This window comes from Entelurus aequoreus, linkage group LG03, assembly GCF_033978785.1.
Source record: "Entelurus aequoreus isolate RoL-2023_Sb linkage group LG03, RoL_Eaeq_v1.1, whole genome shotgun sequence".
Taxonomy (NCBI): domain Eukaryota; kingdom Metazoa; phylum Chordata; class Actinopteri; order Syngnathiformes; family Syngnathidae; genus Entelurus; species Entelurus aequoreus.
The window spans coordinates 18,059,761-18,087,563 of record NC_084733.1 but is presented as its reverse complement, the minus strand read 5'-3'; the positions used below and the strand labels follow the sequence as shown (position 1 = coordinate 18,087,563).

Sequence of the window (27,803 nt, the reverse complement as noted above, 5' to 3'; positions counted from 1 at the left end):
TCACCAAAAATGATTCGCGGGTGCGGCACCGCTGCTGCCCACTGCTCCATTCACCTCCCAGGGGGTGAACAAGGGGATTGGTCAAATGCAGAGGACAAATTTCACCACCTAGTGTGTGTGTGACAATCATTGGTACTTAACTTTAACTTTAATGTATTGTTATTACTATTATTTTACCTGTTGTGTTTTTTTCATTACCAATGTATATTCTTTAACTATATTTAAAGTTGAGTTTTGGTGGTACAATAAATACTCATGTTTTCAAATTAATGAATAATCGCATAATTAATCGTGATTACAATATCAATCAAAAATAATTGTGATTATTATTTTTGCCATACTCATCCAGCCCTACAGCAAGTATGAGGTGGCTAACACAGCAGCTAATGGGAGTAATCTATTGCGCCCATAAAGCTCTCTAAAATAACATCCGAAAAAAGCCAACAAAACTCCATTTACATGGTAAATGGTTAATGGGTTGTACTTGTATAGCGCTTTTCTACCTTTTTAAAGTAACTCAAAGCACTTTGACACTATTGCCACATTCACCCATTTACACACACACATTCACACACTGATGGCGTCATGTCATGTCGTGACCTAAACGTTAACAGAGTATTAGCGATTTTGTTATTATAATCGCTAATATAGAGTAACTACTTTTAGTGGTGCCATGATCACAGAGCGGTAGCTATCTTATGCTGCCAGATTGACATATTGAGCAGGTGCTGTTGCTGCATCACCTCTAGAGAGTTATTTGTAGATTGTAAATCATGCCGCTCACCTGGATATTAGAAGGATATGGCCATAAACCAAGAAGTTGGTCAACATTGACATTCTACTTATACCCAAAGATGGTGAGAAAGACACAAAAAGACGCTTGTTTGTGGCACTTTTTTGTCTTAAACCTGCCCGAGGATGATTACAAGATAAACATAAGATAAACATTCCATCGGTCGTCATTCCAGTGAAAGCAGACGTTGTAAAGTAAGTGTTTGTTTTATTATGTTTGTAGTATGTATTACTTGTTTAAAGTTTAGCAATAGTGCTACTTGCTGCATCTGCTTATCACACAACATCCAAACCTTGTAGCTAATCATTCATATATACAGGCTCAAAAATATAAGGTGCTGGATTATCATTTGTCCCAAAGTAGCCTTTGTTGTCTCTCATGAAGTCTGTCATTAGTAATAGTAGTTGTTGCAGTGTTTCCCATACACTGCCAAGATACCTGTGGCGGTGGGGGCGTGGCTATGGGCGTGGTCACCATGACATCATCGAGCAATTTGCATAATTTACTACAATATGATTTCTTCTAAAAAGGCTCAAAAAATGTATACTTACTAATTAATAATAACAGTTTTGTTTTAAACGTCCATCCATCCATCCATCCATTTTACAATATAATTACAACACTTTATGTACATATTTATGTACAGATTTGAACAATAAGTTATTCACTGAAATATATTTATTAATTGGGGTTCTTACAAAAAATATATCTTATAAAATATAAAAGCTAAAATTTCTCTTAAAGCTCTGCCCCTTTAATTAATGCATACTAAATAATGTAACTTTAGCCTACTATTACAACCATATTATTTACCAGCAACATAAAGTGAAACAGAGGCAGAAGTGTCCTGCCACAGTCAGTAACAAATAAACAGAAAACAGTAGTGGTCAAATACAAATAAATAATAATAAATGATAAATGGGTTATACTTGTATAGCGCTTTTCTACCTTCAAGGTACTCAAAGCGCTTTGACAGTATTTCCACATTCACCCATTCACACACACATTCACACACTGATGGCAGGAGCTGCCATGCAAGGCGCTAACCAGCAGCCATCGGGAGCAAGGGTGAAGTGTCTTGCCCAAGGACACAACGGACGTGACTAGGATGGTAGAAGGTGGGGATTGAACCCCAGTAACCAGCAACCCTCCAATTGCTGGCACGGCCACTCTACCAACTTTGCCACGCCGTCCCCAAATAAGGCAACAAGAGAAGCATCCTACACTTCTCTTTTGTAAAGTAAATCTGAACAGCCTATATGGGCATCTACATCAACTATATGATTTGCCTGGAAAGCTGGACAGGACAACAACAACAACAAAAAAATTATTATTATCTTTTTATTTTATTTTATTTATTTTATTTGTGGCGGACGTAATTCTTTCGTGGCGGGCCGCCACAAATAAATGAATGTGTGGGAAACACTGTGTTGTTGTTGAAGGAAAATGCAAACGTTGTAATGCTTCTGTGAATTTAATGCGCTGCTGTATGCTTAAAATGAGCAAAATAGGTAAATATTACATGTGGTTAATGTGCCTGTTTCCACATTACTTTTAGTGTGTATATAAAACATTGATGGAGGTTTTTCAATGTTTTTAGAGCGATTTTCTGTGGTATAGAGAAATTCCCTCCATCGTTTTGCTAGCGATTATTTATGAATTTAGAATGATAAAAAAAAGAGAAAAACGTGTGTGCTTGACTTACATAAAGATTGTGAATGATTGACTTTTTTTTTTTTTAAAACAGTGCAGTTCCCCTTTAAAGACTTGGCTATTACTATTTCACATTGATCAATGCATTATTAAAGTGTCATTAAAGCATTTTGGTGAAAATCTTTCATAAAAACAAAAAGTATGGATTTCAAATTAAGAGCGTGTACAAAAAAATGCTAAGATGTCACAATGGCGAGAGTCAGCATAGATAAGGTAAGAAATGCAGACAGCTGTGCACATGAGCGGTGGAAAAATCGCAAATCCCCTTTCTCAGGGCGCCCACAAATCTTACTTCGAGTTGTAATCCTCGACTGAGACAGGCCAGACACAGACTCAAACCCCCCTTTCAGTCCTCTAACACACACACACACACACACACACACACACACACACACACACACACACACACACACACACACACACACACACACACACACACACACACACACACACACACACACACACACACACACACACACACACACACACACACACACACACACACACACAATTAGGTTGCTGCTGAACAGTAGAACTTTAAACATAACTGTGTGTGTGTGCGCATGTGCGTGTGCTTCAAGGAGAGTCATGTTCACAACGTGATATAATGACTAAAACAGAGCAGCTTATTTTTCCGAGGCCGGTGATCATCACTCTGCAACAGAATGATGGTGATGGTGTTGGTGAGGCAGTGAGGGGGGGCTCCAAATGTGTCAGGACCAGAGTACATGTGGCAAGTTGTGAACCACATCTGGATCCTCGCATGGAATGAGTTCCATTTGAATTAGGACCCAAGCTGACATTTGAGAGCCGTATTTGTTCAGACACAAAAATGGCTTGTTTTTTTTCTTATTATTATGATAATGTGACTGATAGAGGTTGTTTAGGGAAGCATGAGCAGAGGGAGAACATCTTAGTAGGAAAGGCTTGTTTGCTTTGTGTAACTACAGCAAAAGCATTCCAGGAGTATTAAAAACGAGCAGATGGGAGTTCACTCACTCTCACTCCCTCCTTCCATTGTGGTCGCTGTAGCGTTAAAGCACAATCCCTGTGCCCTTATACAGCCATGTGAGGTGCAGGCGTGCTGCCCGGCTTCTGTCACACTGAGCTAGGGGTCCAAAACACACGCACGCATTTGCACAAGCGTCTGTCAGACTATGTGCGAGTGTGGCTGTTGGAGAGCCACGTGGCGTTTAACGTACTATTAAGCAATAATTATGGGGGCAAATGCATTTACTTTCTTATTTTCTTTTACCACAAATCAGATAATGGATACCTGACTTGTCAACAAGTAAACAATTCAATTTGACTTTTAACATTGAAGTCCCAGAGGTTGTTGATTTGGTGGACAAATGCGCAGACTTTCCGCTTTCAGCTCAGTGAGCATCTAAAAGTGTCAACTTGCAAAGTTCTTTTTAAACTTTAAAAGAGTAAAATAAAATGTATAAAGTTCATTTGTTACCCAAAACACTGCCAGTAAAGGTTGAAGGATTTTACACGTTTTGACCCCGTTGTTATATATATACACATATATATATTTACAATTACATTGTAAAGACTTCCTATGCAAAACATTATGAGTGCACAAAAATGTCTGACAGATAATTATCCGATAACTAGGGGTGTAACGGTACACAAAAATTTCGTACGGTACGTACCTCAGTTTAGAGCAGTGGTTCTTAACCTTGTTGGAGGTACCGAACCCCACCAGTTTCATATGCGCATTCACCGAACCCTTCTTTATTGAAAAATAAAATGTTTTGGTTTTTTTTCAAATTCAAGACAAAGTTATATGTTTTTGGTAACACTTTAGTATGGGGAACATATTCTAAGTAACTTAGAGTTTAGAGTTTTTTGGACACTAGGGGAACATATTCTAAGTAACAAAGACTTAATTTAGAGTTATTTGGTTATGGCCAGGGTTAGAGGGTTATAATAAGGCCATGCCGAATAAGGCATTAATAAGTACTTAATAATGATTAGTTAAGAGCCAATATGTTACTAATTTGCATGTTAATAAGCAAGTAATTAATGGTGAATATGTTCCCCATACTAAAGTGTTACCATGTTTTTATACTGGTGCACAAAATGAACCGTGCATGAACATCACCTTGTTCAAAGAACAAAACCAACACAGTGCATAAACTCACAACAAATGACACACCTGCAAATCAGTGTGACTTCTTGCTGTTGCCGTATCCGTAATACGCCGATAGGGAGAAGTTTTTATTTACACGATGAGTCCGGGTGTGTCTTGACCTCCGCCGAACCCCTGAGACCGACTCACCGAACCCCTAGGGTTCGATCGAACCCAGTTTAAGAACCACTGGTTTAGAGGTCACGGTTCGGTTCATTTTCGGTACAGTAAGAAAACAACAACATATACATTTTTGGTTATTTATTTACCAAATTTGTAAACAATGGCTTTATCCTTTTAACATTGGGAACACTATAATAATTCTGCCCACGTTAATCAACATTAAACTGCCTCAAGTTGTTGCTCAGATTAAATACAATGACAAAACTTTTCTTCTACATATAAAAAGTGCAACATTAAACAGTTTCAAGTCAACTCATCATGCTTAATTTATTGCAGCATTTGGGAAGCCTGTAGTTGATTTGTATTATGTAAATGTTATATTTTTATCAACATGTGATAGCAGGGACCCTGCCATTCAAAACTAGGCTGCTGCATTTCTAATGATTAATGTAACTATAGCTGAAAAAAATGGTACAATAGCAATAGGAGAGACTATTCATCCCTGAACACCATGGAGTTCATGTAGGCTTAATGATGGAGTTACATTATTATATCAACTCTCAGAGACAGAAACTCTTCATTTAACATAATGTCCTTTTTTGTTGCTTCAACACAGCTCAATCAACACAGAAAAAGGTACAATGAAATAACAGACAGACAAGGCTTTGCTGTCCGTAACACACACACACACACACACACACACACACACACACACACACACACACACTGCAAAATGAGCTAACGTTACGCTAAAAGCGAATTAGCCTTCAACTTAAGCCAGGACTGCGAGCGAGCTTAACTGCCTTTTATATTTCTAGAATGTCAACGGTCTCATAGTGATGTTACTAGTAGTTAACTGGGAGGTGTTTATTATCATTTGGGGAGAGTCCGCAGCCTGATGCTTACCTGCTAAACGTTAAGCACTGACTACATGTGCTCTGAATACGCACTGCTGATTGGCTGTTACCGCTCTGAATACGCACTGCTGATTGGCCGTTACCGCTCTGTTTGCAACCAATCAGATGGTTGTGTGGGTGGGACAATGCTGGGTGCTGTGTAGAGGACTGACAGAGACAGAGGCAGAAGGAAGTGGAGGCGGCTACTTAATAAGTTCGTGTGGAAACTCGTTCGGTACACCTCCGAACCGAACCCCCGTACCGAAACGGTTCAATACAAATACACGTACCGTTACACCCCTACCGATAACATAAAAAAGAGCTCAGAATAAAAAGAAAATGCCTCAAAGAAGCGAGATTACCAATACTGTGCTGTAGGTTGGTTCAAGTGAGCAAATCAAGCTACCTCTTAGGAGTAGGGATGGGTACCGAATCGGGCACTTTTTTGGCACCGACGGAATCACGCCATTCCTACCAGGCACCGATTCATGTAAAATTGAATGGTGCCAACTTACGGTACCTGGGTTGTGCGTGACGTCACGCCCAGTTGCCAACGCACTTTGGCATTTTGCAAACACTACAGCATCACCCAGAGCAGACTCAGACACACTAACTCAAGATAATGTTGCAACAGCTGATGTGTAATAAGTACAATACTTACACTATTAAGACTTTTTAGAGCGCAACAAAGGACTAAACAGCAAATACTGAGCTGACCTACCGACACACCATTAACTTTACACATGTCTTGGACTTGCAGCTGTAATTGAAGACTCAGAAATGTTATAATAAAACAAGATATAAACAACTGGACAGCATTACAGGCAATTTTTTAAATGTTGCAATAAAAAATAAATGTAATTATCAAAAACAATTATTTTTTGGTACTTTTTAGTACCAGAATCCATTCTCCGGTACCAATAATTTGTACCGTGTTGGCTCAAATGTGAATGGTACCTATCCCTAATTAGGAGTTACTATATGTGATCGATGCGGTCTATCTCAGTCCTGGATGATCGGTGTCTGCTTGAAGAAAGAAATATTGTACATCCCTAGAAAAAAATTATAGTAACCTCCAACAGATTACAAGTTACATCTATAAATGCAGTTTAATATTTGGACCTTATGTTTTATGAGCACTTCTAAGAACATTGTTCCTATGAGAAAAGGTGCAGCTAATGTTTTATGGTGGCTCTAGAAATAACGGACAAAGTACATTCTCTCAAGTCTTCTTTTTACCACAGCCTCACCATCACGGATGAAATGAAGCCATGTTGTGGAATCTAGGAAACAGTCAGACCAAATGCCAACAGAAGCATGAATTATCAGGCACAGGAACAATGCACACAGACAGTTGACAAAACAGACACATTTATTGCTGACATATTTGGTAGCTTTTTTGATATATATGAGCAGATTTTTTAACGATCTGGTGGGAAAAAGTTTGTCACATACTTGCGGCCTGAGTGTGGATGAAGGCTTACGAAAAAAATGTGGTCCTTAGGCAGAATTGACACCTTCTGAATAAAAGTCAATGATTCACTGCAGCGAACAAGACCAGCAGTACAACAGTAAATCATGGGTGTCAAACGTACGGCCAGTGGGCCGGATCTGGCCCGTGAACAGGTTTAATTTGACCCGTGGCCCGCGAGATGAGTTTGAAATGTGCTGCAATTTTTCATGAAAGAAACTGCTGTTCTAAATAAATTCACTAAATGTCGCAATAGCAATTCTGTTAGGCAAGCAAACGGTTTATAGCGGGCCAAGCATGAGGTACACAGTGGCTGCGGCTGCGCCCCCTCGACATAAATGAAACGTGAAACCTGCCGTTTTACATCCTCTGCTTTGAACACATCGCGCATTGGCACCCTCATTGCTCCAAAATGTCTCTGTCGAAAAAGAGAAAAGTGGACACAGAGTATAACTCAACGTTCTTGAATAGGGTACGTGTACATCAGGGCCTTCCATTTTTTGTTTTGATTGGAAAAATAAATAAACATAAAAATAAACTTTTCCCGTTTATTTGGTTTGATAAAAAAATATATATATATTTATTATCCAAATTTAGTAATGTGTTTGAAAATTGAAAATGGGAATTTAAACAATGAGTGGAAAACTCTTCTCTATTCCTGTGGATTGCACATGCGCATTGTCTCTTTTCAGGATCTTCGACTGTGAGTGACCCGGAAGAACAACAGAAGACGACAAAAAACGGTGTCATTGTTGTCAAAACTATTTAGTCACGGTCAAGAGTTCCCTTCTATTTTTTTTAATGTCCAGAGACATGGAAAGTGACACATTTTATTTGTTCTCTATAGGGCAGGCAAACGTTGCACTTCTTCTGTTGTTGTTGTTGTTGTTGTTGTTCCAGGTCACTCACAAAGATATAGAAAAGAGACACTGGGCATGTGAAATCTACCATAGCTCCAAACTTTGAAAGGGGAATAGAGAAAATAGTTTTCCACTCGCTGTTTTATGAACTTCGATTTGTTTTTTGTTCGATTTTCAAACACATCAATAAATTTGGATAATGAATAACAATCCAATTTCCATTTTTTATAATCACATCAAAAAAACGGGAGAAATTTATGATTCTTTTCCAAAAGGAAAAACAGATGGCACAGTACACAGACCATATTTGATACCTAGATAATAAATAAATAAATAAATAAATAGATATTCTCTATAGTATTTTGTTTAATCTCAGATAGGCTGTGACTTAAAGTTTAATGGCTTGTAGATATACTGAGACGAAACATATTAATTCATTGTGTCCTTTGTTGTGTTTTTGAAATTGCACCAATTTTTCCCTCCGAATTTTCAAATAACTTGACGTGTTTTGTCAGGAGGATTATTTGTGTTATGTACATTTACAGAATGTGCGTGTTCTATTTTTGGCCAAAGTAAAACAAAGAATACAATCTGAAGTTGTCTTTGTGTTTAAGTTATTCCGTGATTTTACCAGTCCGGTTCACTTGGGAATAGATTTTCCTCCATGGCACCTCAGAACTAAAATGAGTTTGACACCACTGCCCCAAATGGACTAAAAATAGGGGTGAGTTCATCATCTGACATTTCAATGTACCTTAAAGCGGGGGTTCTTAACCTTTTTGACCCCGGGGCCCAACTTTGCCACTACAGAGCGGCCGGGGGCCCAATCGAATATTAACACAGAGTTAGTAATTTTACTTTTGATTTTATTCGTATTCAATAATTATATCTAACGTACTTACAGTTTAACAGACTTAAACCTTGTTGAATAATATGAAAGCATGTATTAACCACAAAGATTGTTATCAAGGCTAAAATCAGCCTAAATACAAAATAATCCAGCCATCCATTTTCTACCACCTGTCCCGTTCGGGGTCGCGGGGGGTGCTGGACCCTATCTCAGGTGCATATGAGCGGAAGGCGGGGCACACCCTGGACAAGTCGCCACCTCATCACAGGGCCAAAACAGATAGACTAAATACTAATAAAATATACTGCAAAAGAAGAGACTCATAAAAACTGATGAATATTAAATGTATATACAATTACGTAATGCTAAAATAAATAATACCAACATATGTTTCCTAAATAAACAGTCAATAAAATTTAAACGCCAATCAAAATACGGCTTCAACTCTTTAGTCATAGTGCACTCAAGAAACTATGACTTAAACTTCAGACTTCCTCTGTTTGTTTGATATTGTCATTACTGCTACAAGTAGTAGAAAAGTGTACAAGAGCGGCCCTGTCCTCTTAATATCTGCACATTGCACATTTTGTAGATCACTGTCCGCTGGTATATCTCGGATATAAAATAGAACGTCCACCTCGCAGACTTGCAGACTCTGCTTCAGACAATTGCGTGGGTCTTGCTAATTGTCTCAACAGTGTTGTTTAGATGATCAGTCTTTTTTCGGCGGCCAAATTATACATGCGTCGCTAGTCAGTATTGTGCAATTATACACATATATATATAAATATATATATATATATATATATATATATATATATATATATATATATATATATATATATATATATATATATACACTACCGTATATATATACATACACTACCGTTCAAAAGTTTGGGGTCACCCAAACAATTTTGTGGAATAGCCTTCATTTCTAAGAACAAGAATAGACTGTCGAGTTTCAGATGAAAGTTCTCTTTTTCTGGCCATTTTGAGCGTTTAATTGACCCCACAAATGTGATGCTCCAGAAACTCAATCTGCTCAAAGGAAGGTCAGTTTTGTAGCTTCTGTAACGAGCTAAACTGTTTTCAGATGTGTGAACATGATTGCACAAGGGTTTTCTAATCATCAAGTAGCCTTCTGAGCCAATGAGCAAACACATTGTACCATTAGAACACTGGAGTGATAGTTGCTGGAAATGGGCCTCTATACACCTATGTAGATATTGCACCAAAAACCAGACATTTTCAGCTGGAATAGTCATTTACCACATTAGCAATGTATAGAGTGTATTTCTTTAAAGTTAAGACTAGTTTAAAGTTATCTTCATTGAAAAGTACAGTACTTTTCCTTCAAAAATAAGGACATTTCAATGTGACCCCAAACTTTTGAACGGTAGTGTGTGTGTGTATATATATATATATATATATATATATATATATATATATATATATATATATGCCGCCACGATATTGTAGGGGAAACCCTGCTTTCAAGTCAAATAATTAGATACATTAGCAACAATTACTTTTAACACAACAGCAAGGGAGACGCAGAAGCCAGATGTTAAATATCAAAGGCCACTGGGGATGGGCGATATGGCCTAAAATCTATATCACAATATAATGCAGCCTTTTGCGATATCGATATATAGTATATCACAATATATTATTTGGTGTATAAATGGAAAAAAAAACATTTCAAAAAGAGGCATCATGCCTAATTTGGCTGCTGACGTATGCAATGTCATTTGTAGTTGTATTATTTTATCAAAACTATTATTAATGTACCTTCTAATCTACTGCTGGTTACTTTCTGTTGTAACGCGGCTCTATACATACTTCTGTTAAAATGTAATAATCACTTTTTCTTCTGTTGTTTGGATACTTTACAGTAGTTTTGGGCCATACTACAAATTTGGGTAATACTAAGTAAGTTACAGGGGCAGCATACCAATGTTCATAATTTGAATTTTTAATCATTCAATTATTGATTTCAATTATTCAATTAAAATACTCCAATTATTTCCTTATTCCCTGTATTTACGTAAAAATTACAATAAAGACCGTAGTGTAAAATAATTCAACAAACGCAGAAACTACTATTGGTTCTCATTTCCTAAATTTGTAAACAACAAAAATGACAAACGATTTTGTAATATAAAAAAAAAAGATAAACTGAATCACAGTAACTTGCCCATTCTGGTACTTAATTTCAAGAGCTCTAGTTTAGCGATTTGCTATGTGTTTTTGTATCCTTCCCTAGTGTGCAGTGGGGCATGTTGTTCTCTGGTACTCCAGTGATAAAGTTACTTGTAAGAAACAGTGTATTTGCCGCCATGGAGGCAAGGAGTAGTAATTTAGAAGCACCTTCGTACTGTGGAGGGACACTAGCAAGGACACTACATTGCGTTGAGGACACCTCCTTTCACAAATTTGCAGTTAACATGCATTATTACAATATGGCGATAGTATTAAAGCTCAATCGTCAGCCAAATTTATATTATTTATGTCGCGCAGCCCTACAGTACCTGTCTTCTTTGTGTGACAGCTTTCATGGGCAATGTAAAAGACGGTTCAGTGTTCACACAGATGCTAGCTAAATGTGTTGCATGGAGTGGTTAAGTAGAGCAACCTGACTCTTGTTTACCCTTAAGTGGTAGGGGGACAGAGGGCTCCTTTTGTGGCACCTTTGCACTCCCAAGTCCAGTCATGTGTTACTAGTCTCTTGTGAAGCTTGCATTTCATGTGCTGGCTTACTTGCAGGAAGAGGTAAATGTAAACAACCTCCTGTTGGCAAAGGGAGGAGCCCTATGAGGGGGGTTTAAGTGAGTGAAGATAGTCCAGAATGTCTAGACAGGGCAATGCTTGATGTCTGAATGGCTCCTAAATGGACGATTGGGCGAGGATTCGATTGTATTTAGTAGCAGATCTGGAAAGCAGTATTGTCAAACCTCATGTTACTTTGTTACAATTACAGTATTGATGGTTTATCACTGTCGGAACTAACAGTTACAGTGGAACCTTATGAATGCCTCGATTTACAACCTCTGTGGTTTATAAACCTTTATATCGCGCTAAATATGCCTCTGTTTGCGAACCATGTCTCGGCGTGAAAACGCTTCATTCATCATTCAATCGGGGGCTGCCATTGTGATGCCCCCTACGTCACACATCATGTTCACATTCTGTACACACGGGCGCAGCTACTTCGAAGAGCTTGTACGGCTTGCGGCACTTCTAACTTGTTTATTTCCGCAATTGCCGTCCCTTGCGTCGGTCAGAGCTGTGTCAGCCTTTCTTAGAGATCAGTTTGTGTAATCTGAAACGCTTTAAATGTGTCCAAACTCTTCGTCTCATTGTAAAGCTTCGGGTTGCTACGCAACTGCTTTGAGCTTGTGTTTCAGCTAGTATGCTTACGGCTCGCGGCCCCTTCACTTTACTTTAATAAACAATTCCGCAATTGCAACCATTATACAAATGAAGGATGTTTATATGGTTGCTGACTCTGCCAAAGGGGTTAAATATCTCTGCAAGGACAGAGAGAAAGTGCAAGACCAGGTCCAAAAGCTGGGGGGGGTCCCCACATCTGCGGTCCCCTCCAAGGTTTCTCATTGTTATCTCATTGGGTTGAGTTTTTTCTTGCCCTGATGTGGGATCTGAGCCGAGGATGTCGTTGTGGCTTGTGCAGCCCTTTGAGACACTCGTGATTTAGAGCTATATAAGTAAACATTGATTGATTGATTGAATTTTTTTTTACTGAAATAGGGACTCGAGGCTAAAACCAATTATTCATATTTACATTGATTCTTATGGGGAACCAATTAGGTTCGTAAATCGAGGTTGCACTGTATATAAAAATCCTATTAGAAAACGCATGCTTGACGTACTTTTACCGCAATTTCCCAAGATGACCATGTTATTGTCTTGTGACTTCCTAATGCAGTATAGGAGGTAAAGCTTGCCAAATGTAAAAGGTCAAAGGTCAAAATTTACACATTAAAACAGGAAAGTGTCAGGCTGCCATTAACGTGGGAGAAGTCGTTCTAAAACTGTGTGTGTGTGTTTTCAGGTTTCCTACACTCATGAATGGGAGTCTCCCTGTTAAGAGTTTGGCTGGGGATAACAATAATGTAGCTATAAAAAAAGATGGAAATGACGTTACTGTCGAATTACATTGTCGAAAGACAAATTGGTGCCAACTGAACAAGAAACCCAACTCATTCCTGCATTTCGCACTGAAGCAATAATGCACATTGTCTGTCCGGCCCTAATCTTGCAACAACTGGGTATGAACAAGTCTGCCAAAAGCAATTTGTCCTAAATTTCTGAGGAGCTAAAATAGACGTGTTACAGAGGCAAGCAGACACATTCCCAACCGGGGCGGCCCCAGCTAAAACTACAGGCCCGTTTTGTCTCCCACATGCTTGCCAGTACCTTTCAAAATACAACCTCTCGTATAGTCACACTCCATAAAATGTCTCATTTTATGCCATCAAAAAATAACAAATAAAATGCTCCATTTCTGCCAAACTGAGTGCTACCTGGAGAGCCAAGAAAAAATAAAGCTGCCACATGATCCTGCCTGCCCGAGTGTGGTCCAGTGACAAAGACATAGCAAGTGTGTTGTCACCTTGCAGCAACCTTGAGACCTCCAAATTCGGGAGATTTGGGAGTGTCGGGGTGAGGTGGGCGGGGTCGGGGTTAAGGAGGGAGGAGTATATTCATAGCTAGAATTCACTTAAATTCAAGTATTTCTTATATATATATATAAGAAATACTTGACTTTCAGTGAATTCTAGCTATATATAAATATGTATTTTATTATATATATTTACACATATAAATAAAATACATACTTGAATTTCAGTGTTCATTTATTTACACATATACACACATAACACTCCTCTCTACTCATTGTTGTATTTGAAAGTGCAATAGGTATGAAAGAGCATAGGTATGGGCAGTGTAATATTCTGGGTTGGAGTCAACACTAAATGGTGGCGATTTGTCCAGGGTGTACCCCGCCTTCCGCCCGAATGCAGCTGAGATAGGCTCCAGCACCCCCCGCGACCCCGAAAGGGACAAGCGGTAGAAAATGGATGGATGGTAATACTAACTATCAGGAGTTTTACCACAGTTTATCATTAATTGCGAGATTAATTGTTACATCACTAGAAATTACTCACAATAAATTACAAATTAAAACCCAACAGAATCCTTGGCAACATAGATTAATGATAATATGGACACTTGCGCTATAGAAATAAACTGTAAATAGGCCACAAATCTGTACTGACGCAGTAATTGTTGTGTTATGAAGTGATGACGTTGGAATCCTTTGTGTTGCTTTGCAGGCCGCAAACATTCCACCTTGTTGGAAGGTCTTTACTCTACTGTGTGGCTTTGATTTGTACTTGTACCGTGTTTTTAATATTAGCCAAACTGATAATTTGTGTTTAGTAAACATAAGAGCAAGACAAGATGGAGCCCTGGTTCCAAGGACGTGACTCCTGAAAAAACTACTATTTGGAAGATCTGAGTCAGTATGTTGGGTAAACATAACTGATTGCCAAGAATAAAAAAGGAGGATGTTCAAAAGGGTGATTCCAGCACGATTGCACTTACTGAACGTCTTGCAGATGTCGGAGACGGCCTTGAAGACACGGTCGGAGAAGTTAACCTTGACTTTCATGTGCTTCATGTTGGGCAGCTGAAGGCGCAGGAGCTTGTGCTGTGGCGTGAAGAGGAGGCGGGCGTCTGCCTGGATGCCGTACTTGTCCAGTGTCCAGTGGGTCTTCAGCAGCCATGTCTTCTTCTTTTCCCACCAGAGAGCGTGGTCCGACCAGTCCTTCTTTACATCTGGTGACGAGAACACGATATTAGTATGTGAAACTAGCAACAACAGAACGCTAACAGCAGGGAGAAATTCCTTTCAAGGCATTCACTTCTACTGACATCAGGGTGCAATAAGTCAAACAAATGTGTCACCCGCAGGAGAAGATCACTTGTGGGGGTCTTCAATAGAATATTTGTAAAGTCAAAGTGCCAGGAAGAGAACAGGGAGAATGTGGCAGCTTGTGCGACACAGAGGGGATATCGGGTTCATACCTACCTCTTTGTTGCAAAGTCGCACTCTGATCCCTAGAAAGCGGAGACAAGGCACCCAAAAGCCCACATTGCTTCCAGGCTGCAATGACGTTGTAGCCCTGCTCTCATTGTGTGAGGAGGCAACTCAAAGCAGCTGTTTGGCGGATCACCTTGCTTTGGTTTTGATACCAGCGGCAGTATGAGGTGCTGGTGTTCAGTTTTAGATGTCAACCAAGGCCTAGAGTTGTAATAGACATTACCTTCGAGTAGTGATGTCATTACTTAAGCATTAATCTTTTTTTTTTTTTTACTTTAATGGCACAGCGGTGTCTCATTTCCTCCACCCACGTCCTCTTTTAGACACTGTCCAGCCGATCCACCGTCTCTTGCTGCGGGTTTTTTCTCCTCGCTCGCTGAGTCACTGCTCAGACTCAGACGTCCGTCTATTAAATCATTCTTTAATCAGTTCGTGCGAGATACTGTACTGCGGTAGCAAGTGTCTTCAAGGCTCTCAATGGTGAAATGTGTTTTAACTTCAAGATAATATGCCTGAAAGAAGCAAAAGGAACCTAGAGTACAACAAAATTGCAATGACGTCACGGTTTCCCAGCCACAAAATCTATGGTTAGTCATTTCTGATTCGAATCAGTTCATGGGTTTGTAAACTCTGTCTAATTCTACTCTGGTCAGGTGTATATGCAGGTGATAGCAAACATAAACTAACCAAAATGCATAACAAAAAAACCACATGAGACCACGCCCTTTGCTTATTTGTTGCAAGAATGTAAACAGGAAGATTTGCTGTACTTACTAGTTAGCAAAATAGCACTAACAAATGGACTTTGCTTGATTGTTTATAATTGTTTTAATGTTAGCAACAGACAGCTAATAATCAGTTAGTTGTCAAATTGAGCAAATTATTTCTTTAAAAAAAAAAGATGTGGCGCTATCCAACAACATTTTAACCATATACAGTATAATACACGTTAAACCAAAGACATGCAGTGGAACCTTGATTTACGAACGCCTCGTTGCACAAACTTTTCGGTTAAAAAACCACAGACCGAATAGAAATATGCTTTGATGTACGAACCTTGTGTCGGTGTACGGACATTTCCTCCACCTGTTTTGTGCCCGGCAGTATATCCATTGTGGGTGGGCTGATCCAGCTCCGGTCCTCACTGCTAATTCAGTCAGCACAGTGCTGCTGATGGCTACTGTGTGTAATTTGTAAGTGTATCTAGCCTTTTTACAAAATGCTTTGAGTATTTCTAGCTCAGCATGAGTCCAAAAAAAGCAGTAGGCAAGCAATGTGTGATTTAAAGCATTCAGAAAAGTATCTACAGCGTTGTCAACACTTCCTTCCCGTCCCATCTGCCAAGAAGTCAACAAATTAATAATAATAATAATAGTTATTTTTCTAATCTTAATCATTGTAGCAACCTGGCTTTTACTCAAATATGGACTTTTGTCGAGCCTGGAACCCATTATTCATGTTTACGTTGTTTCTTGTTGCTAAATTTGCTTCAATACACAAACTTTCCTATTTACGAACCCTGTTCAAGAATCAATAAAGTCTGTGAATACTTGGTAAGTCAGCCATCTAATCTGAACACTGCATTTATGCCTGTGTCAGTAGTAAAGGCACCTCTTGATCCAATTAAAATCACGATTCAACGGCTTCAATTCAAATATTTCTACATGTATAATTATTACATAGTATATCATTATTAAATTGTATATTATAATATCCCAACCCCCCCACCCCAACATCTACTTACTAATTTTCTCTTCATAGTAGGTTACTTTTTGTTGTAGAATTTGTTCTTAACTTGTTTCACTACTTCACATCCAAGCTAGCTTAGCACTGCAGCTCGCATAGCTTGTCCGCTCCTCCTCCCTCCTTCGTGTGTGTCAGCGCTAACCCAGCTAACACATAACGTTAAGAGAATGTTAGCTAATGGTGCTCCCATGGTTAGTTAGAACCAAGAGAAACACTAGCGTTTACAGAACATCGGCATTACTGCCATATTTTACAACCGTCTGTATTAAATTTATTTAACATGATGAGGTGGCGACTTGTCCAGGGTGTACCCCGCCTTCTGCCCGACTGTAGCTGAGATAGGCTCCAGCGCCCCCCGCGACCCCGAAGGGAATAAGCGGTAGATAATTGATGTTTGGACATTTGCACATCGATTCATGAATTGCCCTTGCTCTAATTGTGATGCATCAGAGAATTGGTCATTTCTCCCAGCTCTATTCAGTAGGGTCATTTTGGCTCATTCAGGAACATATCAACACGAGGTATTTTGATCTGCACCAGCTTCTTGTGTTCAGACCGGACCAAAATGAACTGGACTAAGGGGAAGAAATGAACTAAGGTTTCAATAAATCGGTCTAAAAAGAGTTTTGCGTGAAACCACCCTGACATCCAGAAAGCATGCAAAGGTCTCTATTAAATACAAAGTTGCTTGGAGCTAGTAGCACAATGAGAAGCAGACAAGAGTAGCTAATTATCATTCAAGGCTGAACACATGAGATAAATGTGGCAGTCCTGAATCTACATGACTGAAAACCTCACAGCACAGCGCATGTTGTTGTCCATCATCGACAGCAACGACTGAGTCACTGCTCATTCCAAAAGGAAAATATGACCTCCTCTTGAAAGTGATTCGATGGCCATCTCCTTGATGCCATGGAAACCTAAATCCTTACAAAAAGGGGACATCCGTATGAACTGTTGACACCCTCCTGCAGATCCCATCAGAAGTTTGAATGAATGGGATTAGCTGGGTGAACCAACAGACTGTTCTGTAAAGAATCAGGAAACAAGACCGCTGTGATGCCAGGCCGAGGAAGAGATTACACTAGTGATTAGGACCGGCAAGAAAGTTCAACAAGAGAGTGGCCACCAACCCCTCAATGCAGATGTCATTACGGGGGGCCCTTTGAGCCTGTGTCAACTGCAATGATGGGGATCTTAGAGAGGGGGCTTGTTTGTGAAGCTGTTGGTTCCACACCGTTTACGGTGCAAATACTTGGGAGCGGAGTGAAAACATTCCAAAGTTTTCTTTAAAGGGGGACCTTGTGTGCATTACTGTAGCGGCATGGGGTCTAGTTGCCATCGCCACGACCTGCTTCTTCAGCTGTGCACATCTCCATCTTGCAAGAGCTTCCGTAGCACAACTAACTATTATAATACAAAATAATGAGATAGAGGTTGACAGGGAAATTTATTTTCATACATTTTTTTTTGAACAACTGTAATTTCTGGCGTCTGAGCACGCACTCGCTCTTCACCACAGACCAAATTCTATAGAAATGCCCTCACAGTAAGTCTACCTAAACCACAACGCTGACTGTGGAAAGGCATGACTGCACAGCTCAGTTACCCTTAACATGCTCACTTCTGGCTGGCTCCAGTCTGTACCGACCGGCCCACCTTCCCCCAACCCCAGAAGCTAAATGGACAAAACCTTACTATCAAGCCTTGCTGGATGGGCTCTTTCGACAACGAGGACGTAACTTAATCCATACAAAGAGGGAGGGAGAGCAGGCATATCCCGGCTACAAATACAGCCTGCCAAGCCTGACGTAATGCGGCAGCCTAAGTAATTGGGTGCATTAAATGTGGGCCCACAATCCCTGCGTGGTGTGTGTGTGTGTGTGTGTGTGTGTGTGTGCGTGCGTGTGTGTGTGTGTGTGTGTGTGGGGCTGTGTGTGAACACAGAGGGCCTAAAAGACAAGAGAAGGTGAAGCAAAATGGCAAGGCGCTGCTTTATGACCTCTGCAGGATGTGAAAGATGATACAAAGATTGAATGCGTAAGCGCTCGCTAAAGAGCTCTGTGTTCTTATTCATCCATTAACTACATTAGGTGTGTTTATGTGTGCGTGCGCGCGCTTTAACAAGCTAAATTAATCCATAAATTCTGGTAAAACGATTAATTTTTATTCAACAACATGTCCACCGCTGCTCTCAACCATGATCCCTCTGCTTAGTACAGCTGCCACAGTCTGCAACACTGATTATTAAAAAGATATGGATTGATTTTGGTGTCCCGTTCTCAGCGCCTTTGCTTCCTCTTTGCGTTCTATCCAAGTCAGCGTGTCTCTGTGGTGTTTACGTTAGACGACATTGGTGTTTATGGAAGGCAGGGGGAGGGGACAAGAGGACAGACTGCTGGAAGGGGAACAGGCAATGAAGAAGACATCGAGAAGGACACAGAGAGCAGGAGAAATGATAATGATAGGGCAGAAGAGGCTCAATAGGATGAGTCATGATTATTGTTATTATTTAATGTAATTTATGTATATTGTCCATCCATCCATCCATTTTCTATACCGTTTATTCTCCTATCCCAGCTGACTTCGAGCGAGACGTTGGGGATATAGAGCCCTTTGAAATCTGTTTTTGTTTTCCAAATTCCATTTTTTACATTTTATAGTTTCATCACTATTGGGTGTGCTTTTTGTGTAATAATTACAATTTCAATTCATTAAACGCAAAAATCTTTACATTTACTGATGCAATACACAATCGGACAGTTAAGACTAGGGATGTCCCGATCCGATATTTGGATCGGATCGGCCGCCGATATTGGCCAAAAAATGCGTATCGGCAAGGCATGGGAAAATGCCGATCCAGATGCAGTTTTTAAAAAAATCCGGTCCTTGCTTTCCAACGCACAGATTTAAATAATACATTCCACTTTTCTGCTGCTCCCTAATTTCCGTTCCGCATTTTCCAGCACACCTTCAACACAGTCGAGTATACGTCCTCACGCAGTTGCCTTTAGCTGCTGGCATTACACGACAGGCTCTTTCCACTCCTTCTTGTGTCTGCTTCTCATAGACAGCAAGCACACCTTCTTACACACGTCACATACTGTCACGTCATACGTCACATACGTATACGCACTCTCCCAGCAGAGAGGTAGCAGCATGGCTAACGTCAGCTGTGATGCTAGCGTAGCCGTGTGAGCGGTAATAATGAAGGAAGAATTAATTAATTCCCAAGAAAAACAGCAGGGGGTCCATCGTCTGGCGGTGGTTTGGCTTCAAGTGGGAATATGTCGAACAGACAACCGTAATTTGTCAAGTGTGGGGCAAAAGCGTTGCTATAAAAAGTAGCATTACTGCTAATATGTAGCATCGTTTGAAAAGTCCCCTGCTAGAAAATGAAGAGTGTTTGAAACTCCGCACGTCAACATCTCCATTGTGTATTATTCAAACTCACCTAATTCAGCTGGCTAGTTGTTATCAAGAGTAATAAAACCCTTTTCAACATGAATCTGACAACTAAGTAGGCTAAATAACTAAATTTTAATACATGCTCGGATAAGGTCAGTATCGGCCAGTATCGGTATCGGATCGGAAGTGCAAAAACAACATCGGTATCGGATCGGAAGTGCAAAAACCTGAATCGGGACATCCCTAGTTAAGACCAGTATTTTAACTCAAAGCATAATAATTGTGTAACATAAATGTACAAATTGGAGATCAACTGATTATTAGCGCCGATATTTGGCATTTCGACGTATATCGGTATCAGCCAACAACAACATAACTTTAATAGCAGATACAATATATATCCATATGATACCAGTAATTAGTACTAATAATAATAATAATTAGTGAAGTAGATACGAATAACCACTGCTCAAGCACCAGCCTGCTTGCCCTGCATTTTTGTAAAAATTAATTTAAGAATAAAAATTACTTTTATTGTCGATTACTTTCCCCAAAAATATTTCGATATCTGACAGGGCACTTATTTGACTTCTTCTTAGAATTATTTTCCGGTCTGCTCAGCTGCTTTCACTGCGGCCACACCCCCATTTTTCTCTATCCTGCAGTGCTGTCGCCTACAGTACATCTCTGCTTATCGGTCAAAACCCCAAATTTTTGCCAAGAAATACAGCGTTTGTCCTTCCTTCCTGGCGTCTTCCCAGTCCTGTATTGTTTGTTTTCACTACTGCAGCAATAGAGTCACTTGACAAGCCTCTGTCCGCAACACCCGGGGCTCATTAAAGGAGCACTGCAAGTTTCATGTTCAGTCATTAAGTCAAATAACGCGACAGGATGGATGGACATGAAGACAACAGAAACTATATCTCTGCCAAAAATACAAACAAAGCAGCAACTTACACATTCTCATACGTTCTGAAACATCCAGGAAGAAATTATGTCAGCCAGCTTGAAAAAAAGTCTCAACTATAATCTACATGAAGGATCCCACAATTGCTTTTTTTTAAACGTTTGCCAAATTTCAGGGTTCCTCACGAGGGAACCTTACAATGTATTAAATCCATAAATTGCTATAAAATTAAATAGATGGCAAGTTATTGTGATTTAGAGAAATCAAATTTTTTCCAGATTTCCCATATTTTGAGATGCAAAGATTGATGCTCCTCTGAGCCCCTACATTAGACACACAATAAAAGGTGTCCCCTGAGGTTTTTTGGTGCTAAATTAACCATAACATTAGCGCCACATAAACACAATGTCGCTACTGGTCTGATATTTCCTAAAAAAAAATAATGTTAAAAACAACTTAAAGCTGTTTCCTGATGCATAGTATTTATGTTTCAAAAAGTTTAAATGCAAATGAGCATCGACTCTAAATGTCTGTTAGTGCCTCTTTGACTACAAATAATCAGTATTGGTCCTAAAAAAAACATATCGGTCAATCTGTACTACCACTGTGTGCTTTAAGTGCAAAGTGCTTAAGTAAAGTATTTTTTGACAACTTTATTTTGGTGTACTATATTTTTTGGTACTTTTAGTACTAGTACTAGTAGGGATTCGAAATAATAAGCTTTTAACTATTTTGATTCTGCTTAACGGTTTGGTTCTTTATCTATTCTCATTTGGAGAAAAAGATAAACAAGTTGATTAATTATCTGCAGTATTAACAGCAGACGACGTGCTGACTTTTGCGCCGCTGCTGGTGGTGATTCACTTCCGTCTCGGAGGGGATGGAAAACCCATCATTCATTCAAAGTTATCACATGCTGTGTATGCTAATGTTTCTGCTAATATTTTCTCAATGACACAATATACACTCTGCAAGTATTGCAAATTCCCCTGTTGTCTTGCTTTCTCGTGAAAAATTCTAATGTCTGTGGTGCTGATCGGCGCCGTGCGTGGTGACGTCATGCGTGCCCACAGGTATCGATAAGGGAATCGTTAACAAAACTGTCAAATCATTCCCAGGAATCGAACTCTGGGAGTCGGTTCTTAACAAGAACCAGTTGACGATCCCATCCCCAAGTACTAGTCAGACTGGATGTTGCAAACAGCCCTGTTATTGTTCAGGCTGGAATTGTGCTGCTGTTCTTAAGGGCCTTTGACAGCTGCTGTTTTAGAGCAGAGGCAAGGCTGTGTTGAAATAAAAAAGTACATGTCAGCAGTCATTTCGTCAGATACTCTGTTACAATAAGCATTTTTAGTATTAGTATTACAATATTAACTAGCACTAGAAGCTGTCAAGTTATTAGTAACTTACCAATGACGATGTTTAAGATACTACAATCCCTGGAATTGGTGATCTCGTCTACAACAAGCAGGTGAAAAGTGTCGCGGGTGTGCGAGTTGCCCTGGCTAGCATTAGCTTCGTAGTTTGTTCGCAGGGTTAGCCGGTGTTTCAACATAATTTTTTGGGGGAGGTGGCAGGTGAGTGTTTCGGGGACAAATGAGCGGTCCCCAGCATTTCCATCACATTTTATGTGCAATTCAATGATACTCCGGATTTAACAGTAGATTCTGTTTTAATTGGGAAATTCCGTGATTCCGTCTGTGATTCTGTTAACGTGTAAATCACAGCCCAAAGGTACACTATAGACTGGTCGCCTGCCAATCGCAGGGCACATATAGACAAACTTAGACTTAGACTTAGACTTCCTTTTTATTGTCATTCAAATTTGAACTTTACAGCACAGATAAGAACGAAATTTCGTTACATAAGCTCATGGTAGTGCAGGATAAAAAAAAAAGCAATAAGGTGCATATATAAATAAATAAATATATATATACATTATATATATATATGTATAATAAATAAATATATATATAAATAAATAAATAAATTACTGTTCAGATAAATATATTGCACTTTTTCACGTGCGTCCACGTTTATGGATGTATGTTATATTGTCTTTTTTTATTCCAGCGAGTTAATCCATTTTGGGGGGAGTTGAGGGGATAAATTAATTATGATGCGTTTAAGAGTCTTACGGCCTCAGGGAAGAAGCTGTTACAGAACCTGGAGGTTCTGTTTCGGAGGCTGCGGAACCTCTTTCTAGAGTCCAGCAGTGAAAACAGTCCTTGGTGGGGGTGGGAGGAGTCTTTGCAGATTTTCTGAGCCCTGGTCAGGCAGCGGCTTTTTGCGATCTCCTGGATAGGAGGAAGAGGAGTCCTGATGATCTTTTCCGCCGCCCTCACCACTCTCTGCAGAGACTTCCAGTCTAAGGCATTGCATGCTCCAGTCCAGACAGAGATGCTGTTGGTCAGCAGGCTCTCTATAGTGCCTCTGTAGAATGTGGTGAGAATGGGGGGAGGGAGCTGTGCTCTTTTCATCCGACGCAAAAAGTGCATGCGCTGTTGAGCTCTTTTTACAAGAGCTCCGGTGTGTAGGGACCAGGTTATATTGTCAGTTATCTGCACCCCCAGGAACTTGGTGCTGCTTACTATCTCCACCGCTGTGCCGTTGATGGAGAGTGGAGCGTGGCTGGACAGGTGCTTCCTGAAGTCAACGATGATCTCCTTGGTCTTGTTGACATTCAGGACCAGGTTGTTGGTTCTGCACCAGTCAACCAGATGTTTCACCTCCTCCCTGTAGTCCATGTCGTTGTTGTCACGGATGAGGCCCACTACTGTCGTGTCGTCCGCATACTTCACAATGTGGTTAGTAGTGGACCTGGCGCAGCAGTCATGGGTCATCAACGTGAACAGCAGTTCAAACAAACCTATTACCAACAGTAGAATAATTTTCTGTATGTTGTGAGCCACATTGCTTGAGAAAAATAAAGAAAAAACTTTTACAAATCTGGTAAGCTAACTTCACTTGTGTCAAAAGCAAAATTAATCGATTTGTAGATCCTCCAACGAGTGGGAAAACAGAGTTTGGTGTAAGCAAAAACAAAAATAGTCTCCAAAAAATCAGTTTTTCCCAGGACTAGGGGACACCCCAACACCTTTTTGTATTGTCCAAGAGGGGCGCAAAACTAGGGATGGGTACCGAATCCGGTCCTTTTTTTGGCACCGACCGAATACTGCAGGTTCTACCGGTCGCTGATTCATGTAAAATCAAATGGTGCCATTTTTCGATACCTGTATTGTACGCAATGTCACGCGTGGTTGTAGACTCAGCTGTCGACTCAGCTGGGTCTTTGCACTTTGGCTCTTGCAATCACTCCAGCAAAATGAAAGCGGACTGAGCCGAACTACCTAGGTAATGTTGCATTTGTAATGCCAACAAAGCAATTGACTCAAAAAACGCTCCATCATAAGTTAATAAGTAAGGCTCCACTTTTCCACAAATACGCTAGCTGGATGCTAATATACATTGGCTCTGCTATTGACATGCTACTGATTAGCATTAGAGATTCAACTTTTTAATTTCAACACTTTCAAATGTTTTGATAAAAACAACAACTGAGATGCACGTTACAATCATAGACCTTCTTTGTACTTTGTGAACACTTGTAGTTTGAACAGTTTCTTAAACTGAATCATATTAGTACTTTGTTTGATTTCCTTGCTTAATTAGTACAATACTTAAGTATTTACACCTTGTAGGGCCCAACATGAGACAGCAAGGACTGAAAGGACCAACACACCCTAAACAACTATACACTACTGCCATCCGAGTCTTGGGACTTGCAACTGCAATTGCAACTTAGTGTCATACCTGCAAATGAGACTGTGCTAATGTGATAATAAAACAAGATATGTGTAACAACTGGACAGCAGTTATCATAATCAGCTCTTTTTTAAATGTTGCAACAACAACAAAAAAAGAAAAAAGAAGATGTTTCTAAAAAAAACTATATTTATTAACACACACACACAAACGTACCAAAAAATGGTTCCATTGAATACCCGTATCGAATCCCAGGTACCGGGAATTTGTACCATATCGGTTCAGATGTGAATGGTACCCATCCCTAAGCGTTATTCAATTTTGGTCATAATACACACTATTTAATCGTGAGAGAAAAAAGTGACAGTCAGCTGAGTCCTAAAGCAAAACACAAGCCTCGTGACATTGATAGATAAGACATGACAAAGTTGCCAGTCACATTACATTATGTTTGCAGACACGCGTGCGCGCACACACACACACACACACACACACACACACACACACACACACACACACACACACACACACACACACACACACACACACACACACACACACTGTAATCTTTTACAGTCTGTAATGTTTTTGCAAAGGTTCAGTGCCTATGGAGGGTGGAGAAGCATGACAGCAAAGTTCAAACTTTCAGCCTTTTTAGCTGATAAAACCTTGACAAGAGGATTGTGGTTTCTATGGCGACTACAGGTTGACGCCACAGGGGTAGTCATGCGTGACTGAAAGCTTGTTTTTATGTACAACAAGGACGCACACATCTGCGGGTTTGTTCGCCTAATTCAGGCATACAGTTTCTAACAAGAAACCAGTACAGCAGGGCAGTGTCGGGCTCCATTTAAAACTTAAAGGCCTACTGAAATGAATTTTTTTTATTTAAACGGGGATAGCAGATCTATTCTATGTGTCATACTTGATCATTTCGCGATATTGCCATATTTTTGCTGAAAGGATTTAGTATAGAACAACGACGATAAAGATTGCAACTTTTGGTATCTGATAAAAAAAGGCTTGCCCCTACCGGAAGTAGCGTGACGTAGTCAGTTGAACATATACGCAAAGTTCCCTATTGTTTACAATGATGGCCGCATGAAGTGAGAGAGATTCGGACCGAGAAAGCGACAATTTCCCCATTAATTTGAGCGAGGATGAAAGATTTGTGGATGAGTAAAGTGCAAGTGAAGGACTAGTGGGGAGTTGAAGCTATTCAGATAGGGAAGATGCTGTGAGAGCCGGGGGTGACCTGATATTCAGCTGGGAATGACTACAACAGTAAATAAACACAAGACATATATATACTCTATTAGCCACAACACAACCAGGCTTATATTTAATATGCCACAAATTAATCCTGCATAAAAACACCTGCGTGTTTGTTATGCTAGCTCCTAGCTCCTCTGCTAGCTCCTAGCTCCATAGAACACGCCAATACAATTCAAACACCTGATCAACACACACCATCACTCAGCCCAAAAGACCGTTTACCTAACCCAAGGTTCATAAAGCTTATATATTTTTAAAAAGTTACGTACGTGACGCGCACATACGGTCAAGTTATCGAATGTTTAGCAGCCAAGGCTGCATACTCACGGTACCTGATATTCAGCTGGGAATGACTACAACAGTAAATAAACACAAGACATATATATACTCTATTAGCCACAACACAACCAGGCTTATATTTAATATGCCACAAATTAATCCTGCATAATAACACCTGCGTGTTTGTTATGCTAGCTCCTAGCTCCTCTGCTAGCTCCTAGCTCCATAGAACACGCCAATACAATTCAAACACCTGATCAACACACACAATCACTCAGCCCAAAAGACCGTTCACCTAACCCAAGGTTCATAAAGCTTATATATTTTTAAAAAGTTACGTACGTGACGCGCACGTAGGTACGGTATGTGTTATGCTAGCTCCTCTGCTAGCTCCTAGCTCCATAGAACACGCCAATACAATTCAAACACATGATCAACACACACAATCACTCAGCCCAAAAGACCGTTCACCTAACCCAAGGTTCATAAAGCTTATATATTTTTAAAAAGTTACGTACGTGACGCGCACGTAGGTATGGTATGTGTTATGCTAGCTCCTCTGCTAGCTCCTAGCTCCATAGAACACGCCAATACAATTCAAACACATGATCAACACACACAATCACTCAGCCCAAAAGACCGTTCACCTAACCCAAGGTTCATAAAGCTTATATATTTAAAAAAAGTTACGTACATACGCAAAAAAAAGCCAAAGCTGCATACTCACAGTAGCACGTCTGCGTCTTTGTCATCCAAATCAAAGTAATCCTGGTAAGAGTCTGTGTTGTCCCAGTTCTCTACAGGCGTCTGTGTATCCAAATCAAAAGTCCTCCTGGTTAGAGTCTCTGTTATCCGAGTTCTTCCATCTTGACTGCATCTTTCGGGAATGTAAACAAAGAAGCGCCGGCTGTGTACTGTTGTGGCTGACTACGTTCGAAAAATACGTCCATTTCGCACCGACAACTTTCTTCTTTGCTTGCTTGGCTTCCTTCTCCATAATGCAATGAACATGATTGAAACAGATTCACGAACACAGATGTCCAGAATACTGTGGAATTATGAAATGAAAACAGGGCTTTTTCGTATCGGCTTCAATGTGGAAGGCATACCCGTGTTCGCCGGGCTACGTCACGCGCATACGTCATCCTCAGAGGCGTTTCGAACCGGAAGTTTAGCGGCAAATTTAAAATGTCACTTTATAAGTTAACCCGGCCGTATTGGCATGTGTTATAATGTTAAGATTTCATCATTGATATATAAACTATCAGACTGCGTGGTCGGTAGTAGTGGCTTTCAGTAGGCCTTTAATGTCAACAGTCTTTAGGTCTCCATTGCAAGATAGCATCAACACCAGATATTCAACAAGGATACTACAGCTCAGGTGAAGACATTATCTGTGTAGCACACACACAAAAACACAACAGGATTAGCGGGGATGATGGAAGTGATA

General features: G+C 40.0%; 1 protein-coding gene across 5 annotated transcripts in view; it reads right to left on the bottom strand.

The window, feature by feature from the left end:
* fermt2 (FERM domain containing kindlin 2) overlaps positions 1-27,803 on the bottom strand; it is a 74,146-nt gene that overhangs the window by 27,075 nt on the left and 19,268 nt on the right. For all 5 annotated transcript variants that reach the window (XM_062041406.1, XM_062041408.1, XM_062041409.1 and 2 more), the window contains exon 3: positions 14,475-14,708. In XM_062041406.1, coding sequence (XP_061897390.1) covers positions 14,475-14,708 — 234 coding nt within the window. The remainder of the gene's footprint in view (positions 1-14,474; positions 14,709-27,803) is intronic.